Source organism: Histoplasma capsulatum, genomic scaffold (genome assembly GCF_000149585.1).
Source record: "Histoplasma capsulatum NAm1 scaffold_13 genomic scaffold, whole genome shotgun sequence".
NCBI classification, from domain to species: domain Eukaryota; kingdom Fungi; phylum Ascomycota; class Eurotiomycetes; order Onygenales; family Ajellomycetaceae; genus Histoplasma; species Histoplasma mississippiense.
Window position 1 is genome coordinate 27,033 of NW_001813970.1, and position 13,771 is coordinate 40,803.

Genomic DNA, 13,771 nt, shown 5'->3' on the forward strand with positions numbered 1-13,771 from the left:
CGGACTCGGGCTTCACACCCATACCAGCGAGCACGGCCATCTCTCGGGATATCCACATTCATAAAATGGCTCTAATAACTCAAGTCCAAGATCTTTTCCCGCACCTGGGGACCGGATATATTGCCAAACTCCTTGACTATTACGACGACAACGTCGAAACGGTCATCTCACATCTTCTCGAGGATTCTCTAGCTCCTCAGCTCCGAGACCTCAATCTTTCAGAAGAGCTTCAACAACCCCGTGGAACCCCAGCCTGTCACGACCCCCTAGCACCCAAACCCACACCCCCTCTGTCTCCCTCCTTATCCCCATCTCCACCACAACCTCCACCACAATCCACCATCCCGCAGCGCAAAAATATCTTCGACAACGCAGACCTAACCCGCCACACCACCACGGCCAAATCCCTCCACTACGGCCGCGCAAGCCAGCACCAAACTGCCGACGACCTCCTCGCCGAAGGGCCCACAAAGGCAAACAAAGCCGCCATCCTCTCCGCACTCGCCGCCTTTGACTCCGACGACGACGAGCGCGACGACACATATGACATGGCCGACGTGGGCGGCACCGTCGACGCTGTCGTTCCCGGTGCCGACATCGACGCCGACGCCGAGGCCGCTGCACATGCACACGCGGACCCCATCGACCAAACGCTCTACACCCACTACACAGCGACGCCTGCCCTCTTCGCCCGTGACTCTGGTACGCGCCGCTCAGCGCCGCGTGCAAAGTTGCGCGAGGCGACGGGGATGACCGATGAGGCGATTGAGGGGTGGGCGGTGATGTTGGCGCGCGACCCGAAGCGGCTGGCGCGGATGGAGCGGAGTTTTATGCTTGGCGCTGGCGGTGGGGTTGTGAATCGACAGCCGGAGTTGCCGGCGACGGCGTATAGGAGGCGTCAGCGGGAGTCGGGGACGGGGACGGGGACGGAAGGGGAGGCGGAGGAGGAGACGGATGGTGGTGGAAGGGGCCGTGGGGGAAGTGGGAGAGGACGGGGAAGGAGAGGGATTGGGCATGGTAGAGGTGGTGGTGACAGTGGTAGTGGTGGGAATGTGGCGGGCCCTTCTGGGGAGCGGGAGACTGCGATGGCGAGACGGCGGAAGGATGCAAATAAAGGTAGCCGAGCAAACCACAATCGGCGAGATCAGAGAGCAAGAAAGATTGCGAGGGGAGGGATATGAATTGGAAATTTTTGATGCGACAAGTAGATTGCGGGTATATGTGGTCTATTTGTGGCGGTATGTCAACATGAATGAAGTTATATATGTAATTGCCGCGCCGTATCTATACATGTGTGTATGGATATCTCGTCGGCAACAACCCATCATCTAATGGAGCTTCTAATGTATGTGCGCGAACAGGGGTATGTAACATGTGCAATACATGCAGCACGCCTTCAGAACAGCAACAAGGACGAACAGACAAATCCAAAGCAACAACGAACAAAGAGATATTATAGCATAAACACAAAAAATGGAAAAAAGAAAACCCTATAAGCTGACTGGAAATTACAACCATATCGAAATTGAACGATCAACATGAAAACTCAACCAACCTCCACAGCCCTAAAGCAGAAGCTCAGAGATATCACCAAATCGTATCAGAAAGAATTAGTTAGCGACTAAAGCGCTAATGAACGTGGGCATGTATCCCCTGTTCGGCAACGATGCTTTTCTGACACTCAGCCAACAACCTCGCCTGCGCCGCCACTTCCCCCAGCCGCCCAATAACCTCCTTATTCCCATCCAGGAAGGTAAAAATCGCATAGGGGATCTCAACCTCTCTGCAAAACTGCATAACAAGCTTCTGTGCCTTGCGCAGGTTATGCCTAGGCATGCGCGGGAACAGGTGATGGATGGCCTGGAACTGGAGGCCGCCGTGGAAGAAATCTAGCCACTGCGGGCAGTCCACGTCCATCGTTGTGCGCAACATTTTTTGAGCGAACGACTCGTTCACGCCCAGGTCGGCGGTGGACATGGCGAAGTGTGAAAGAGTGATTTGCACGTGCAGGGGCATGGTGATGGCGTGGCTGATGAAGATGAAGAGGAGTCGGTTGGGCCAGTCGGGGATGCTACGGTAGAGGACACCGTAGCCGAACCAGGCCCAGAAGACGACGTGGCCGACTATCTCGAACCAGCGGTGCCACCATGCGGTGCCCTTGCGCGGTGCTTGGCCGCTTAGCAGGTATTCCCAGCTCAGGCGGTAGAGATTGAAGCGACCGAAGACCAGGATGGGGTAGTAGAGGAAGTGTTGGTAACGGACGAGGAATTTGGAGAAGATGTCGTAAGTCATTATGCGGTCGTAGTAGGTTGAGCGGAGACTGTCGAAAAAGCGGTGAGAAATGGCAAAGAAGGGCATGTGTTCGATGTCTGGGTCGTGTTCGGGGGAGTTGGTGACGATGTGGTGGACGTTGTGGTTGCGCTTCCACCACCCGATGCTTAGGCCACCGATGTAGTCTGCGATGAGAATGCCGATGACAGTGTCTACGTGGAAGCTGTGGGTTATGCCCAGGTGACCGGCGTCATGGACGGTGAAAACCAGCTGGTGCCATAAGGCCCCGAGAAACGCGGCGGAGGTTGCGTACCAGCCACGCCAGAGGAAATAAAGAGACAAGGCTCCAAGGAGAATATAGCGGACTGATTCAATTAGGTATGCAAAGTAATCACAGTCATATAAGCCGTCTGCTTTGATTTGGTCGTGTAGAGAGCGGTATTTCTGGACGATGAAATCCTGGGTTTTGGCATCAAGGGGTGGGTATTTCGCCAGATCCACAAGCATTTCCTCTCGGGTGCGAGCATCTAGGAAACGAGGCCTCGAGTTTGGTTTCGGAGCAGGAGAGGAGTTGGGAGATTCGGATGATACAGAAGAGACAGAGGATGCCGGCCCTCTGCGTCTGGATGTGTTCTCAATGGGTTCGAATATTGGCGAGGGAGGATCCGAGAGGCCCTGCTCCGAGGAATCATCCTCGCCAACTTCATCGGAGGATGCATGGGGCCCATCCTTGTTGTAGGGGCGAAATTTCCCACCCTGGATAGGGGGCAGGAAATTCATCCAGCGGCCCTCGATGCGGCCGATCTGATACGAATTCATCCGCTGGCGAGCTTCAAGGGAATGTAGACTAAGCCAGTGTCAGTTTCCACTGTCAATAATCCCAATTTTATTTTACAATAAGGAACAACGCAAGGGGAATGGTTATATAACCGTACGCCGTAACTTCATCCGTAGCATCTCTCCCAACCATATGCATGATAGATTTATATCCGCCAGGATGGAATGGGATCCAAGCATCCACCTTGAGGACCATCCCATCCAGGATGATGATGTGCTTGCCATCTGCAATAAGGCCCTCGATCTCCCGCCGGGAGAGGATTCGGTCTTTTCTGCCACGAGCTGAGTGTTTTGGGCTCGCCGGCGGGCCCATAGTCACCGGACTGGAGCAGAATGACCCGAATGAATGGCTAAGAGCTCCAGAAGAAGGGCTCCTGGTTTCACTGCGCAAATAACGAAGGGAAAAAGCGAGTGACAGCAATGGCGGACACCATTGGGGAATACAGACCAGGAGTCAACGGAGGAGCGTGCGGAGTGGAATGTTGGACGTTGGGCTGAAGGCTGGAGATCATGTGATGCACTTTCAACCCAACCCACAACCCCTTTTGGCTTATGATTTCCTTCTCACGACAGCAAACGACGTCTACATATGTACAGTACATCTTCTCCCTGTCTCTGCTCCTCCGTGTCCAATGCTGCGATGACTCTGGGCGGTGTTGATGCCAGAGAGCCATCAGAACCCAGTGATCCCTATTTTCCACAAGGCAGAATGACATTGAGTAATTGATTCAGCACTGCAACAGTTGGTTATATTGAACGCTCTAGTTAACCACTTCCCTAATGCATTTCTAGGCAATTGAAATCACTAATGAACCATTCTAGAAGAAGCGACACTGTTGTCCTCGCAGGAACTCCATGTGTCTAGAAAGCACGTATCCTTTTTGACTGCTTGTCAGCTACACCAAAACAGCTTCCGCAAGCATTAGTTATACATGTATGCGTTTGATGTACGAGTGGTCAAACTCTTCTCAACGGTTACATTCACAAATTGTACGCGGAAAGCCCTCACTTTCTTGTATGTTGATTGGATCAGTAATATTTCAGCATCACATAGCTAATTGCTTCCAACCGATCGGAGTACCCTCAGCGATGACGCCAACCGGGCAAGCCTAACAAAGCTAAAGCCCAACAACAAACCAGGCTGTGGCGCAAGAACCCCACTCTTATCATGACCAACATCAACAAACACTGATTCGATTCCTTTCTACCCCATGCTTGAGATGATGCTATGATGCTATAACTAGCTATTTGCATGTGTTGTCCTGTTGTTTAGCTATAAAAGGAAATTAGCTTCAACCACAGTTAGAAAAACGCTCTCGTGAAGTGATTAATTATATTTAATTAAGAACTCTATCTAATCTTTAAATGGACGATTCCTCCGCAGTAAGTCGTTCGAACATGATATAACATGCTCCAGCTCCTATTAACGCGAAAAGGCAGGTACCGCTATCAGATCTAGTCCACCAATGGTTGGATTGGGACCATGTACGTTGTAATTCCGATTGGGCTTGTGTAGTTATCAACCCGCACCTTGACATTCCCGCCACTCCCTACAAACTGGCCACCTATTGATTGTAATTTCTGCTGGATATTCTTAATCGACGCCTCGTTCTGTGTTGTGGGTTGACGGGTTATAACCGTATTTAGGACCCTGAAACTCGCGCCGAAATCATCAGACTGCGCGACGAGAAGAATGAAGTTGAGTTGGAGAAACGCTTGCGGAAACGTACGTCCACATTTACTCTTTATCTCGATGTTTCGTTAATTTTTAATTTCATATTTTGGGGCAATGCGTTGGCGAATACTTCAATGAATGAAACCCTTCCAGCGCCCATGCAAATTTTTACTTCTGTGCTTACATACATAGGCATCGAATTCGGTACCGCTGGGCTGCGCGGCCGTATGCAAGCCGGATTCTCATCGATGAATGCCCTCACCGTCATCCAAGCCTCGCAGGGCCTTGCCAAATTTATCAGACGGTCGCATCAGCAATCGCTGGAGCAGGAGCACCCGCAGCCTTCGGTGATAATTGGCCGCGACGCACGGCATAACTCGAAGAAATTTGCCATGCTGGCTGCGAATGCGTTTGCTGCTGAAGGGATTCGGGTGTTGTGGTATCGGAGTGCTGGGCCAACGCCGCTTGTACCCTTTGGCGTGTTGAAGAATCGGGAGGCGTGGGGGGTTATGGTCACGGCTAGTCATGTGAGTGTCTCCTGGTTGGGGTGAGTAGTTGATGAGGCGCTTTTGCTGACGGGATATGTTTATAGAACCCCGCAAGAGATAATGGTTTGTTGATATCCTTACTTGACGTTGTCAGGAACGACGCAGTACTGATATGCTTGCTGGATGTTAGGATATAAAGTGTTAGAAATTTTCTGTATACTCCTTTTTTGAATATCCAGGAGATGTGTAATTGGTTGCTGACTGGGATTATAGATACGCATCGAACGGTTGCCAGATAAATTCACCCATGGACGCGGAGATCGCGGATCTGATCGAACAAAATCTGGAGCCTTGGCCGACCGCTTGGGACGCAATGGATGAAAGTAAACATCTAGCATTGGATTACTACAAGGATACGGCGAAAATGTACTGTGACTCTGTCACTCTGTTCATTGTACGTGGCATTCCACATTTTCATATTCTTCCTCTGTCAACCTTTAACAGAACCCTCCATAGAATTCCATAAAACTGTCATCGGGCCCTCAAAGACCCTTCGTCTATACACCATTACACGGCGTCGGACATTCCCTTATGTCCCGGCTATGTGAGCAGCTGGGGATGAAGGATTTAGTAACCGTCGTCGCTGAACAGCAAGAACCGGACCCGGACTTTCCAACCGTCGCCTTCCCAAACCCAGAAGAAAGCGGCGCCTTAGATCTCGCCATGAAAACCGCGGATGCTGTGGGTCACGATCTTGTCATCGCCAATGATCCGGATGCGGATAGACTCGCTGTGGCGGAGAAAGTCAAGTACGTTCAATATATACTCACTAATCTATTGACTTCTTATCTCCTATTTCCATTATTTTCCGCATTTAACAACTCCTACTAGCGGTAACTGGATAAAATTCACCGGCGACCAACTCGGCATCCTCCTCGCCTCCTATATGCTGGACACTATACACTCACAAACACCCGATAAACCCCCACATGTGCAAAAGAAGATAGCAATGCTCACCACAGCCGTATCAACAAGCATGCTCTCTAAAATCGCCCGCGCTGAATCCATCCATGCTCAAGAAACCCTCACTGGCTTCAAATGGCTTGGCAACGTCGCCAGACGTCTCGAATCTCGCATACACAGCGGCGGCGACGACCAGAACAAGAACAGCAGTGACGGCTACACCGTCCCCTTCGGCTTTGAAGAGGCCCTTGGCTACATGTTCCCCGCCATCAGCTATGACAAAGATGGCCTAACGGCCGCCATGGTCTTCGTCGCCGCAGCCGAGCCGCACTGGCGTGTCAACGAGGGGCTGACACCGTACGAGAAGCTGAAGCAGCTGTACGGGCGGTACGGGTATTTTGAGAATTTGAACACGTATTTCGTGTCGCCGGATGTGGCGGTTACGCGGAAGTTGTTTGAGGGCGTTCGTGAGAAGGTTGCGGAGAAGGGGTTGGGGGAGGGGGGCGTGCAGGAGCGGTTGGGGATGGTGGGGCGCTTGCCCATATTGCGCTGGCGGGATGTGACGTTTGGATTTGATTCTGGCGCTGGTGGTGAGGATGGTGGCATGCAGCTACCCGCTGATCCGAATAATCAGATGGTGACTGTGTGGTCAGAGCGAGGGATTCGGTTCACATTACGCGGGTCCGGGACGGAGCCGAAGATTAAGAGTACGTACGCTGTGTTCTGTCCTGTTAATTTCTCAAGGCTCCCCTGTGCTGCTGGATTTGTTCGTGGTGTACCTCATATCATAAGGGTCCACTATGGTACGATATGAAAGGGGTGGGTTGGCTAACATAAGTAAATTTTTGACAGTCTATATCGAAAGCTGCTCCGACTCACACGACGAAGCGGTCAAGGCCGTCTGCGATGTGTTTATGGCTGTGCTGGAAGACTGGATACAGCCTTGTGCGCCTGGTGTGACTTATGCTGAGCGGATTGTTACGTCGTCGGGGTTCGTGCTGGATGCACGTAGTGTACCTGTGCTAGGTTAGGGTGACAATGTAGTATCATGTTTCCCTCCTTTTCCCACCACCGATTTTCGCTTCTTCCTTTGATCCTCTTGTTGGCGTTTAGGGGACTTGAGATATAGCCAAGGGGGTTTTATTATTAGAAGCTTCTGCATGCGGCGGATGATTTATTGAATTCATTGTGAAAAATTTACATCCAAACAAAATTTACATCCAAACAATACATAACTATCTGCCTTGGCCTTGGGGTGATGTCCGTGCTTTTTCACACTTCCAGATTTGGGTTTTAAGTCTCCAATGCAAACCAACATTGCTCCAGCTCATTTTCTGTAACTCACGCCCATGGGGGAACAAATAACATCTGTATGAGGATTTGCTGTTTCTGGTCCAGATTTTATTTTGTACATAGATGTTTATATGAATATGGCCATGTATCAAATGCAGCAAAAGTATAGATTTAAAAAGAAAGGTTTGTTATCACATACAAAAATTTTACAGGAAAAAATGAAAAAAAAAAAAAAAAAAAATCCAAATAAAATATAAAATAATACTAGGAGAATTATTCGCCAGCAAGATACATAGGTTAGTTGGGTGCGGTGGGGTACATTTGACATCAGCGTAGGGCGGGGATATTTGCATATACAGGTGGGAGGTATTTTCTGCGATTTTAGCGGGAAAATTTCTTATTCCATGTACGGAAGTGTAAGCAAAGACAAGACAAGGTAAAAGGGCAAAAGCTGAAAGAACCAAGAACTCATCCTCTCTCTCTTCTCTCTAATAGTGAATAGCCTTCGAGTAGGTAGTCATAGCCGCCTCCTTGAAAGCCTCCGAAAGTGTCGGGTGCGCATGGCATGTCCGCGCTACATCCTCACAGCTAGCGCCGTACTCGATAGCCAGTGTGGCCTCCGCAATCATCTCACCCGCGCAGGCGCCGATGATATGCACGCCCAGGATCCGATCCGTCTCCGCGTCCGCGATGAACTTGACCTGGCCCTCGGTTTCCAGGTTGGTCTTGGCGCGTGAGTTGGCGCTGAACGGGAACGTGCCGACGCGGTACTTGATGCCGGCCGCTTTGACTTCGGCTTCATTTTGGCCTACCCAGGCCACCTCGGGATGCGTGTACATGACGCTGGGGATGGCAGCGTAGTTGACGTGGCCGTAGCCCTTTTTGATGTACTCGACGGCCGCGACGGCTTCCTCTTCAGCCTTGTGTGCGAGCATGGGCCCGAATGTGCAGTCCCCGACGACGCGGATGTGCTGGGCCTTTGTCCGGTACTCCTGGTCGATGACCACACGACCCTTCTTGTCGACTTCGAGACCCACTTTCTCCAGGCCCAGACCCTCTGTGTACGGTCTGCGGCCGATGGCGACCAACACAACGTCAGTCTCCAGGGTTTGTTCTTTGCCGCCCTTTGCGGCTTCGACATTCAGAACGACGTTTTCGCCGCTGGGGTCGCCGGAGGTGACTTTTGTGTTGACAAGGAATTTGATACCCTGTCTCCCCAGGATCTTCTGGGCTTGCTTGGCGATCTCAGCATCCATTCCTGGGCCGCCGATTTGGCCTAAAAATTCGACGACGGTAACTTCTGCGCCCAATCGGGACCATACAGAGGCCTAATTTATGTGTCAGTGCGCTTTAGTTCAACCAGCGCACGAGTCCCGGGGAAGTGGGAGGAGTTTGACAATACCATTTCCAGACCAATGATTCCACCACCAATGACAACCATCTTCTTCGGGACTTGTGTTAGTGATAGAGCTCCAGTGCTTGTGACGATGCGCTTCTCGTCGACAGTCAAGCCAGGGAACGGAGTAGATTCACTGCCAGTAGCGACGATGATATTCTTGCCCTTGAAAACCTGCTCGCCGCCATCGAGCAGATCAACCTTGACAGTGTTCTGGTCGACGAATGAGCCGACTCCCTTAACATAGTCAACCTTGTTTTTCTTAAGCAGGAACTCAATGCCTTTTGTAAGCGAGTCGACGGAGGTATCCTTTGCCTTCATCATCTGTTCGAGGTTGAGCTTGACATCTCCGACTTCGATGCCGCGCTTTTTGGTATCGTGGAGGATTTGGTGGTAGAGGTGAGAGTTATTCAGAAGGGACTTCGATGGGATACATCCGACGTTCAAACATGTACCGCCCAATTTCCCTCGTTTCTCGATGCAAACAGTCTACCCGATGGTAAGCGAGGACTCGATATTCAGAAGGAAAAAAAAAAAAAAAAAGAAAAAACGAGGTAAAAAAGAAGAGGAAATCAGTTTCAACACGAATCATAAATCCACTGGGGCTGGGGAATCAATACCTTTAGACCCTCCTGGCCAGCTTTTATCGCAGCTACATAACCAGCAACACCGCCGCCTATTATAACCACATCATGTTCGTCTGTAATTGAGAAGGCCATGAGGATGATGATGTCAGCGGTTGATTTCCATGGACTGCTGGTGCGCAATTGACAACGCTGATAGAGGTCTCCTCACCTGAGCTCGTAGCATAGCCTCTTCTGGAATATCTAAGGATATAGGTACCGGAGAGGGGAGCTGAGGCAGGCGATATTTGTGATTGTGGGAATGGTCGGGTAACTGTCCGGCCAGCGGCAAGACGAGGGATCACGGGGCGGAACATGACTACTCGAGGGTTGACAGGAAGGGAGCGGAGGGGCACCAACACAATGGAGACAGGATATCCGCAGCGGCAGAGGACGGGCGGGGGGCGGACCGGAGGGGAGGAGAGCAATTGCACTGTGGATTGTGGATTGTGGATTGCGGTTGTTGTTGGGATTTGGAAGCTGGAGATGTTTGGCCGCCAAGACCGGGTGGCTGACTCAGCAGGCCGGATGCAGGCCAGGTATTTTTGACGCAGGAATATCAGGAATATCAATGACAGTGAGACAGACGGACATGCTCGTAGCTCTGTGCGGTGTGGAAGGCGAGTGGCAGCGTCTTCGGCTCCTGTATGCCGGTTTCTAGCGCAGTAGGTGAGTGCTCGATATTTAGTATGTCTGCGATCCTCCAAGTCAAGGTGGTGGTTATTTATATAAAGAAAGTGATTGATAACTCCTCCGTCTTCTCTCCTGTCCTCTGTATCGTTTCATCTCAATGCTGAACGTATGTGCCGTTTTATTTTTCATCTTGATCGGATTTTCACAGAATGTCCTTATTGCTGGACGATTTTTACTAACAAGAGTTCAATAGAGCAAACGGGAAGCCAAAAGCACAAAGACGGAGGAGGCGTCGCACATGTTGAAGGCCTCATATGCATGCATGCTCCATGAACTCATCTGGAGTTGTGTGGCTAAGAATTGAGTCAAATGCACTTCATCTCTCGATCTTATTACTCGTTTAATTCTACTTCTGTTACGGGTTTCCCCCCCTCATTCTCCCTCCTCCACACACCGTATCCACAAGGCGGAAATGACTCATAGAGCACGCATAATTAACTGACTGAATCAATGACAAAATCAAAGTTGTTCGCTGAAATTAAGCGCTAGAAGTTAAGGAATCTGGTGGCTGGCCCTGGGGCTGCCTTATCGTGTTCCCAGGTGTTGGGTTGGGCTCCGTTTGATTGGCGCATCTGCAATCCATGAAGTAAGGAATTCTATCAACCCTTGCAGCAATTGCGCGGCAGGCCTCAAACTGTGTTTATGTGAGGGGATGTTGTTGCAGTTCCGTTTCGATATTTGACTCTTGGTATATAAGGTGCTGGGAAGGACGTCCTCCTCATCTTGGTATCCCCGCCTATTTGCCCTCGAAACCAAGAGGGAAATTAACGGGTTTTATGTACACTCCATATACATGCATATGTTGTTTAAGCCTGTTTACCACGCTGATTCGGAGTGGGTTTACCTGCTGCCTTACTGGAGAGCACTGGAGTGTTTGTCAATGAAAGTGAGACAATTGTGCAAGCTGTGGTTTGCTTTAACTGCTACCAACGCCGCTAACTTTTGCAGTCCAGATAATTACAAAAGCGTGATTTTTCACAATGAATCCACCGGATCCCAAAGCAAGAACGGGACCGGAACGCCATGAAGGGCAGGAAAGGACAATGCAGTCCTCATCCCCATCATCGCTTCCACCATCAACCTCCACTCAAACAAAAGCCAACGCTCACTCCCGGAGATCCTTCAAAAAGGGCAAAAATATACCAAAGCGCGAAAATATAAACTTACTAGCATCAAATAATGGCCCTGGAGCTGTTCAGCACCCTCCTACCCTTCTCCCCCCAACGGGAAGAACCAATGAGCGAAATCGGAACAAATTCATCATGGATCAAGAGCTAGAGCAACCCAAAAGAGAACAACTGAATACACACTCCCCCCCGTTTATACCCATTTCAGCGCAGACACATCCTGCGTCGGTTCGTCCAGCGATAAGGCTAAATCAAGAGCAGCACAATCGAAGTGAGCAGCCGCCTCATCATCCATTACCAACCTCTGGAAGGCCGCGCCACACGACATCCACGCGTAGCGGTGGCTCATCCCTAATCATGAGGCAGACCGTTGCCACGGATCAAACACAAGAGGGGGCTCATAGTATCCTCGAAGCAACTCCTGAATATATGTTCCAGCTGAATTCGCTTGTTGCCAATCCAGATAGCCTTCAGAAGGTTGGGTATGTTCTCAACCCTCTGTCTGTGGAGGACCTGGAATTGAAGAAAAGATGCAGTGGGTGCGGCATGTGTAAGCGTCTTCCTCCGGCTTTATATGTCCTTTTTTTTTTTTTGTCTTTTTATCCTTTTTGATTACCTACATTATCCTCATATATGGTCCATGGAGCTGACTGATGGATAGCCATGGCGAAATATTTACGCTCACAAGAGAGGAGGCAGCGGAAGGAGAAGCGCAAGAATTCCATCGATCGCCCAAGTAAATCAGACCACGATGCAAACAAAGAAAAGACCTTATCACAGCAGGAGAAAGTTGACGGCAATTGCAAGAATGATGATGATACTAAGCAAAAACCGAAGACGAAAGTGTTTCGCTGCAAGTTCCATCCAGGTACACCGACGTGGAATAGGAATAAAAAGGTATTTATTGGCATATTCTCTTACCTCAAAAATAAAAGTCACTGCCTGTGACAATAATTCCTATTTAGATCCGATCAACTGGTAAAACACAAATCTCATGGGTCCATTCATCTAGATATGGTCATGCTGTAATCAGCCAATCGCTTCAGATCCTTGCGGCGGTGCTGAGCAGCATCACGTTCGCTTCTATCGCCCAGGAGATATGACGAGACTCTGGCAGTTTCACCCGACTCCACGGCCACCAATTATGCACACTCCTGATATCCGTGCGGCGGTTGCCATTGACTGTGAAATGGGTCAGGCAGCGTCTGGAGATTCCGAGCTCATCCGGATTACGCTGATAGATTACTTCTCGTCGGCCGTGCTCATTGATAGCCTCGTGTATCCGAGCGTGAAAATGGAGCACTACAGGACTCGATTCTCTGGTGTCAATAGGCGAGACATGGAAGCTGCAAAAACAGCTGGGAGTTGTATTATGGGAAGAGACAATGCTCGATTCGCCGTGTGGAGATACGTCGGACCTGAGACTGTTGTTGTTGGGCATTCGGCCCATAATGACTTAGAGTCGTTGAGGTGGATCCATACTGCTGTCGTGGACACGTATATTATCGAAGACCTACTGGAAAAGAAAAAGAATTGCGAATCTAAGAAAGATGCTGATAAGACTAAAGATGGAAAAGTAGCTGTTGAGACAGATAAGCTACTACTCCTGGCTGGAGAACCTGCGGGAAATGAACATGAACATGAACACGAACTACATGAGGGCGAAGAGTCGGAAGAGATGAAAGGTAGTACAGAACAAAAGGAGTCATCGGATCTAAAGGCGGAACCCGACGGTGCCCCTGGAAAGGCTGAACAGGAGCCGCGGAAGAAGAGAAATAAAGGGAGTGGCAGCTTGTCGCTCAAGACACTAGCTAGAGTGAGACTGGGGCGGGATATCCAAAATGCAGACAAGAAAGGCCACGATAGCCTAGAGGATGCGCTTGCAGCGAGAGACCTGGCCCATTGGCATATTGCTAATGGAGAGAGGGCTGAATTGGATAAAGGGAAGGAAGGGCAGCTCAGTTTTCGTATGTAGGTTAAACGTAACTTAGTTACGAATGGTATGACGTTGGCAATCTTTCAAAGATGAACGCAGCAGCGCTGTTGATTTCACATCCGTATCATCGAACCACGTTGGTTAGATGTTCGTAACCCGGGGCCGATATCGCAACACCAGCGGGCCCTTGAGACGAGAACCAAAGCCGAGACAGATTTGAGAAAGGGTGGTCGATGGCAGTGATTACAGAGGAGCAGGATCCGTTCAGGGGTCACGGCGCAGAAAGTGTGATTTATTCGGACGAAAATACCGGCACCGATATGCATAGTCCTCCAGGCTCACTGTGCAAAGCTGCTTCCACCGTCTAAACCATCTAGTCATGCTCCAGGAATAGCTACTCCTTACAGATGTCCCGAGTGCCCAACTACCTTTTGGAAGATACACAAACTGACGTAAGCTGTTGCCATGC

At 50.1% G+C, this 13,771-nt stretch overlaps 6 protein-coding genes across 6 annotated transcripts; 4 read left to right on the forward strand and 2 right to left on the reverse strand.

Moving 5' to 3' along the window:
- Nucleotides 1–65: 65 nt before the first annotated feature.
- Nucleotides 66–892, forward strand: HCAG_08822 (predicted protein; the record flags this gene model as incomplete). The annotated part of the gene is made up of 2 exons (XM_001536108.1): nt 66–702; nt 867–892. The coding sequence occupies 2 exons, from the start codon at nt 66–68 to the stop codon at nt 890–892; spliced, it is 663 nt and encodes a 220-aa protein (XP_001536158.1).
- A 737-nt stretch (nt 893–1,629) lies between these two features.
- Nucleotides 1,630–3,421, reverse strand: HCAG_08823 (hypothetical protein; the record flags this gene model as incomplete). The annotated part of the gene is made up of 2 exons (XM_001536109.1): nt 1,630–3,118; nt 3,207–3,421. The coding sequence occupies 2 exons, from the start codon at nt 3,419–3,421 to the stop codon at nt 1,630–1,632; spliced, it is 1,704 nt and encodes a 567-aa protein (XP_001536159.1).
- A 1,052-nt stretch (nt 3,422–4,473) lies between these two features.
- HCAG_08824 (conserved hypothetical protein) lies at nt 4,474–7,265 on the forward strand (the record flags this gene model as incomplete). Its single annotated transcript, XM_001536110.1, has 8 exons — nt 4,474–4,491; nt 4,549–4,593; nt 4,756–4,834; nt 4,976–5,330; nt 5,545–5,725; nt 5,788–6,080; nt 6,163–6,941; nt 7,087–7,265. The coding sequence occupies 8 exons, from the start codon at nt 4,474–4,476 to the stop codon at nt 7,263–7,265; spliced, it is 1,929 nt and encodes a 642-aa protein (XP_001536160.1).
- Nucleotides 7,266–8,015: 750 nt separating this feature from the next.
- On the reverse strand, nt 8,016–9,863 carry HCAG_08825 (dihydrolipoamide dehydrogenase; the record flags this gene model as incomplete). Its single annotated transcript, XM_001536111.1, has 4 exons — nt 8,016–8,855; nt 8,930–9,412; nt 9,544–9,623; nt 9,719–9,863. The coding sequence occupies 4 exons, from the start codon at nt 9,861–9,863 to the stop codon at nt 8,016–8,018; spliced, it is 1,548 nt and encodes a 515-aa protein (XP_001536161.1).
- Nucleotides 9,864–9,909: 46 nt separating this feature from the next.
- HCAG_08826 (predicted protein) lies at nt 9,910–10,802 on the forward strand (the record flags this gene model as incomplete). Its single annotated transcript, XM_001536112.1, has 4 exons — nt 9,910–10,085; nt 10,125–10,191; nt 10,433–10,526; nt 10,723–10,802. 4 exons carry the CDS (start codon nt 9,910–9,912, stop codon nt 10,800–10,802), a joined length of 417 nt encoding a protein of 138 aa, XP_001536162.1.
- Nucleotides 10,803–11,219: 417 nt separating this feature from the next.
- HCAG_08827 (predicted protein) lies at nt 11,220–13,545 on the forward strand (the record flags this gene model as incomplete). The annotated part of the gene is made up of 4 exons (XM_001536113.1): nt 11,220–11,916; nt 12,028–12,263; nt 12,379–13,333; nt 13,448–13,545. 4 exons carry the CDS (start codon nt 11,220–11,222, stop codon nt 13,543–13,545), a joined length of 1,986 nt encoding a protein of 661 aa, XP_001536163.1.
- Between the last annotated feature and the right edge of the window lie 226 nt (nt 13,546–13,771).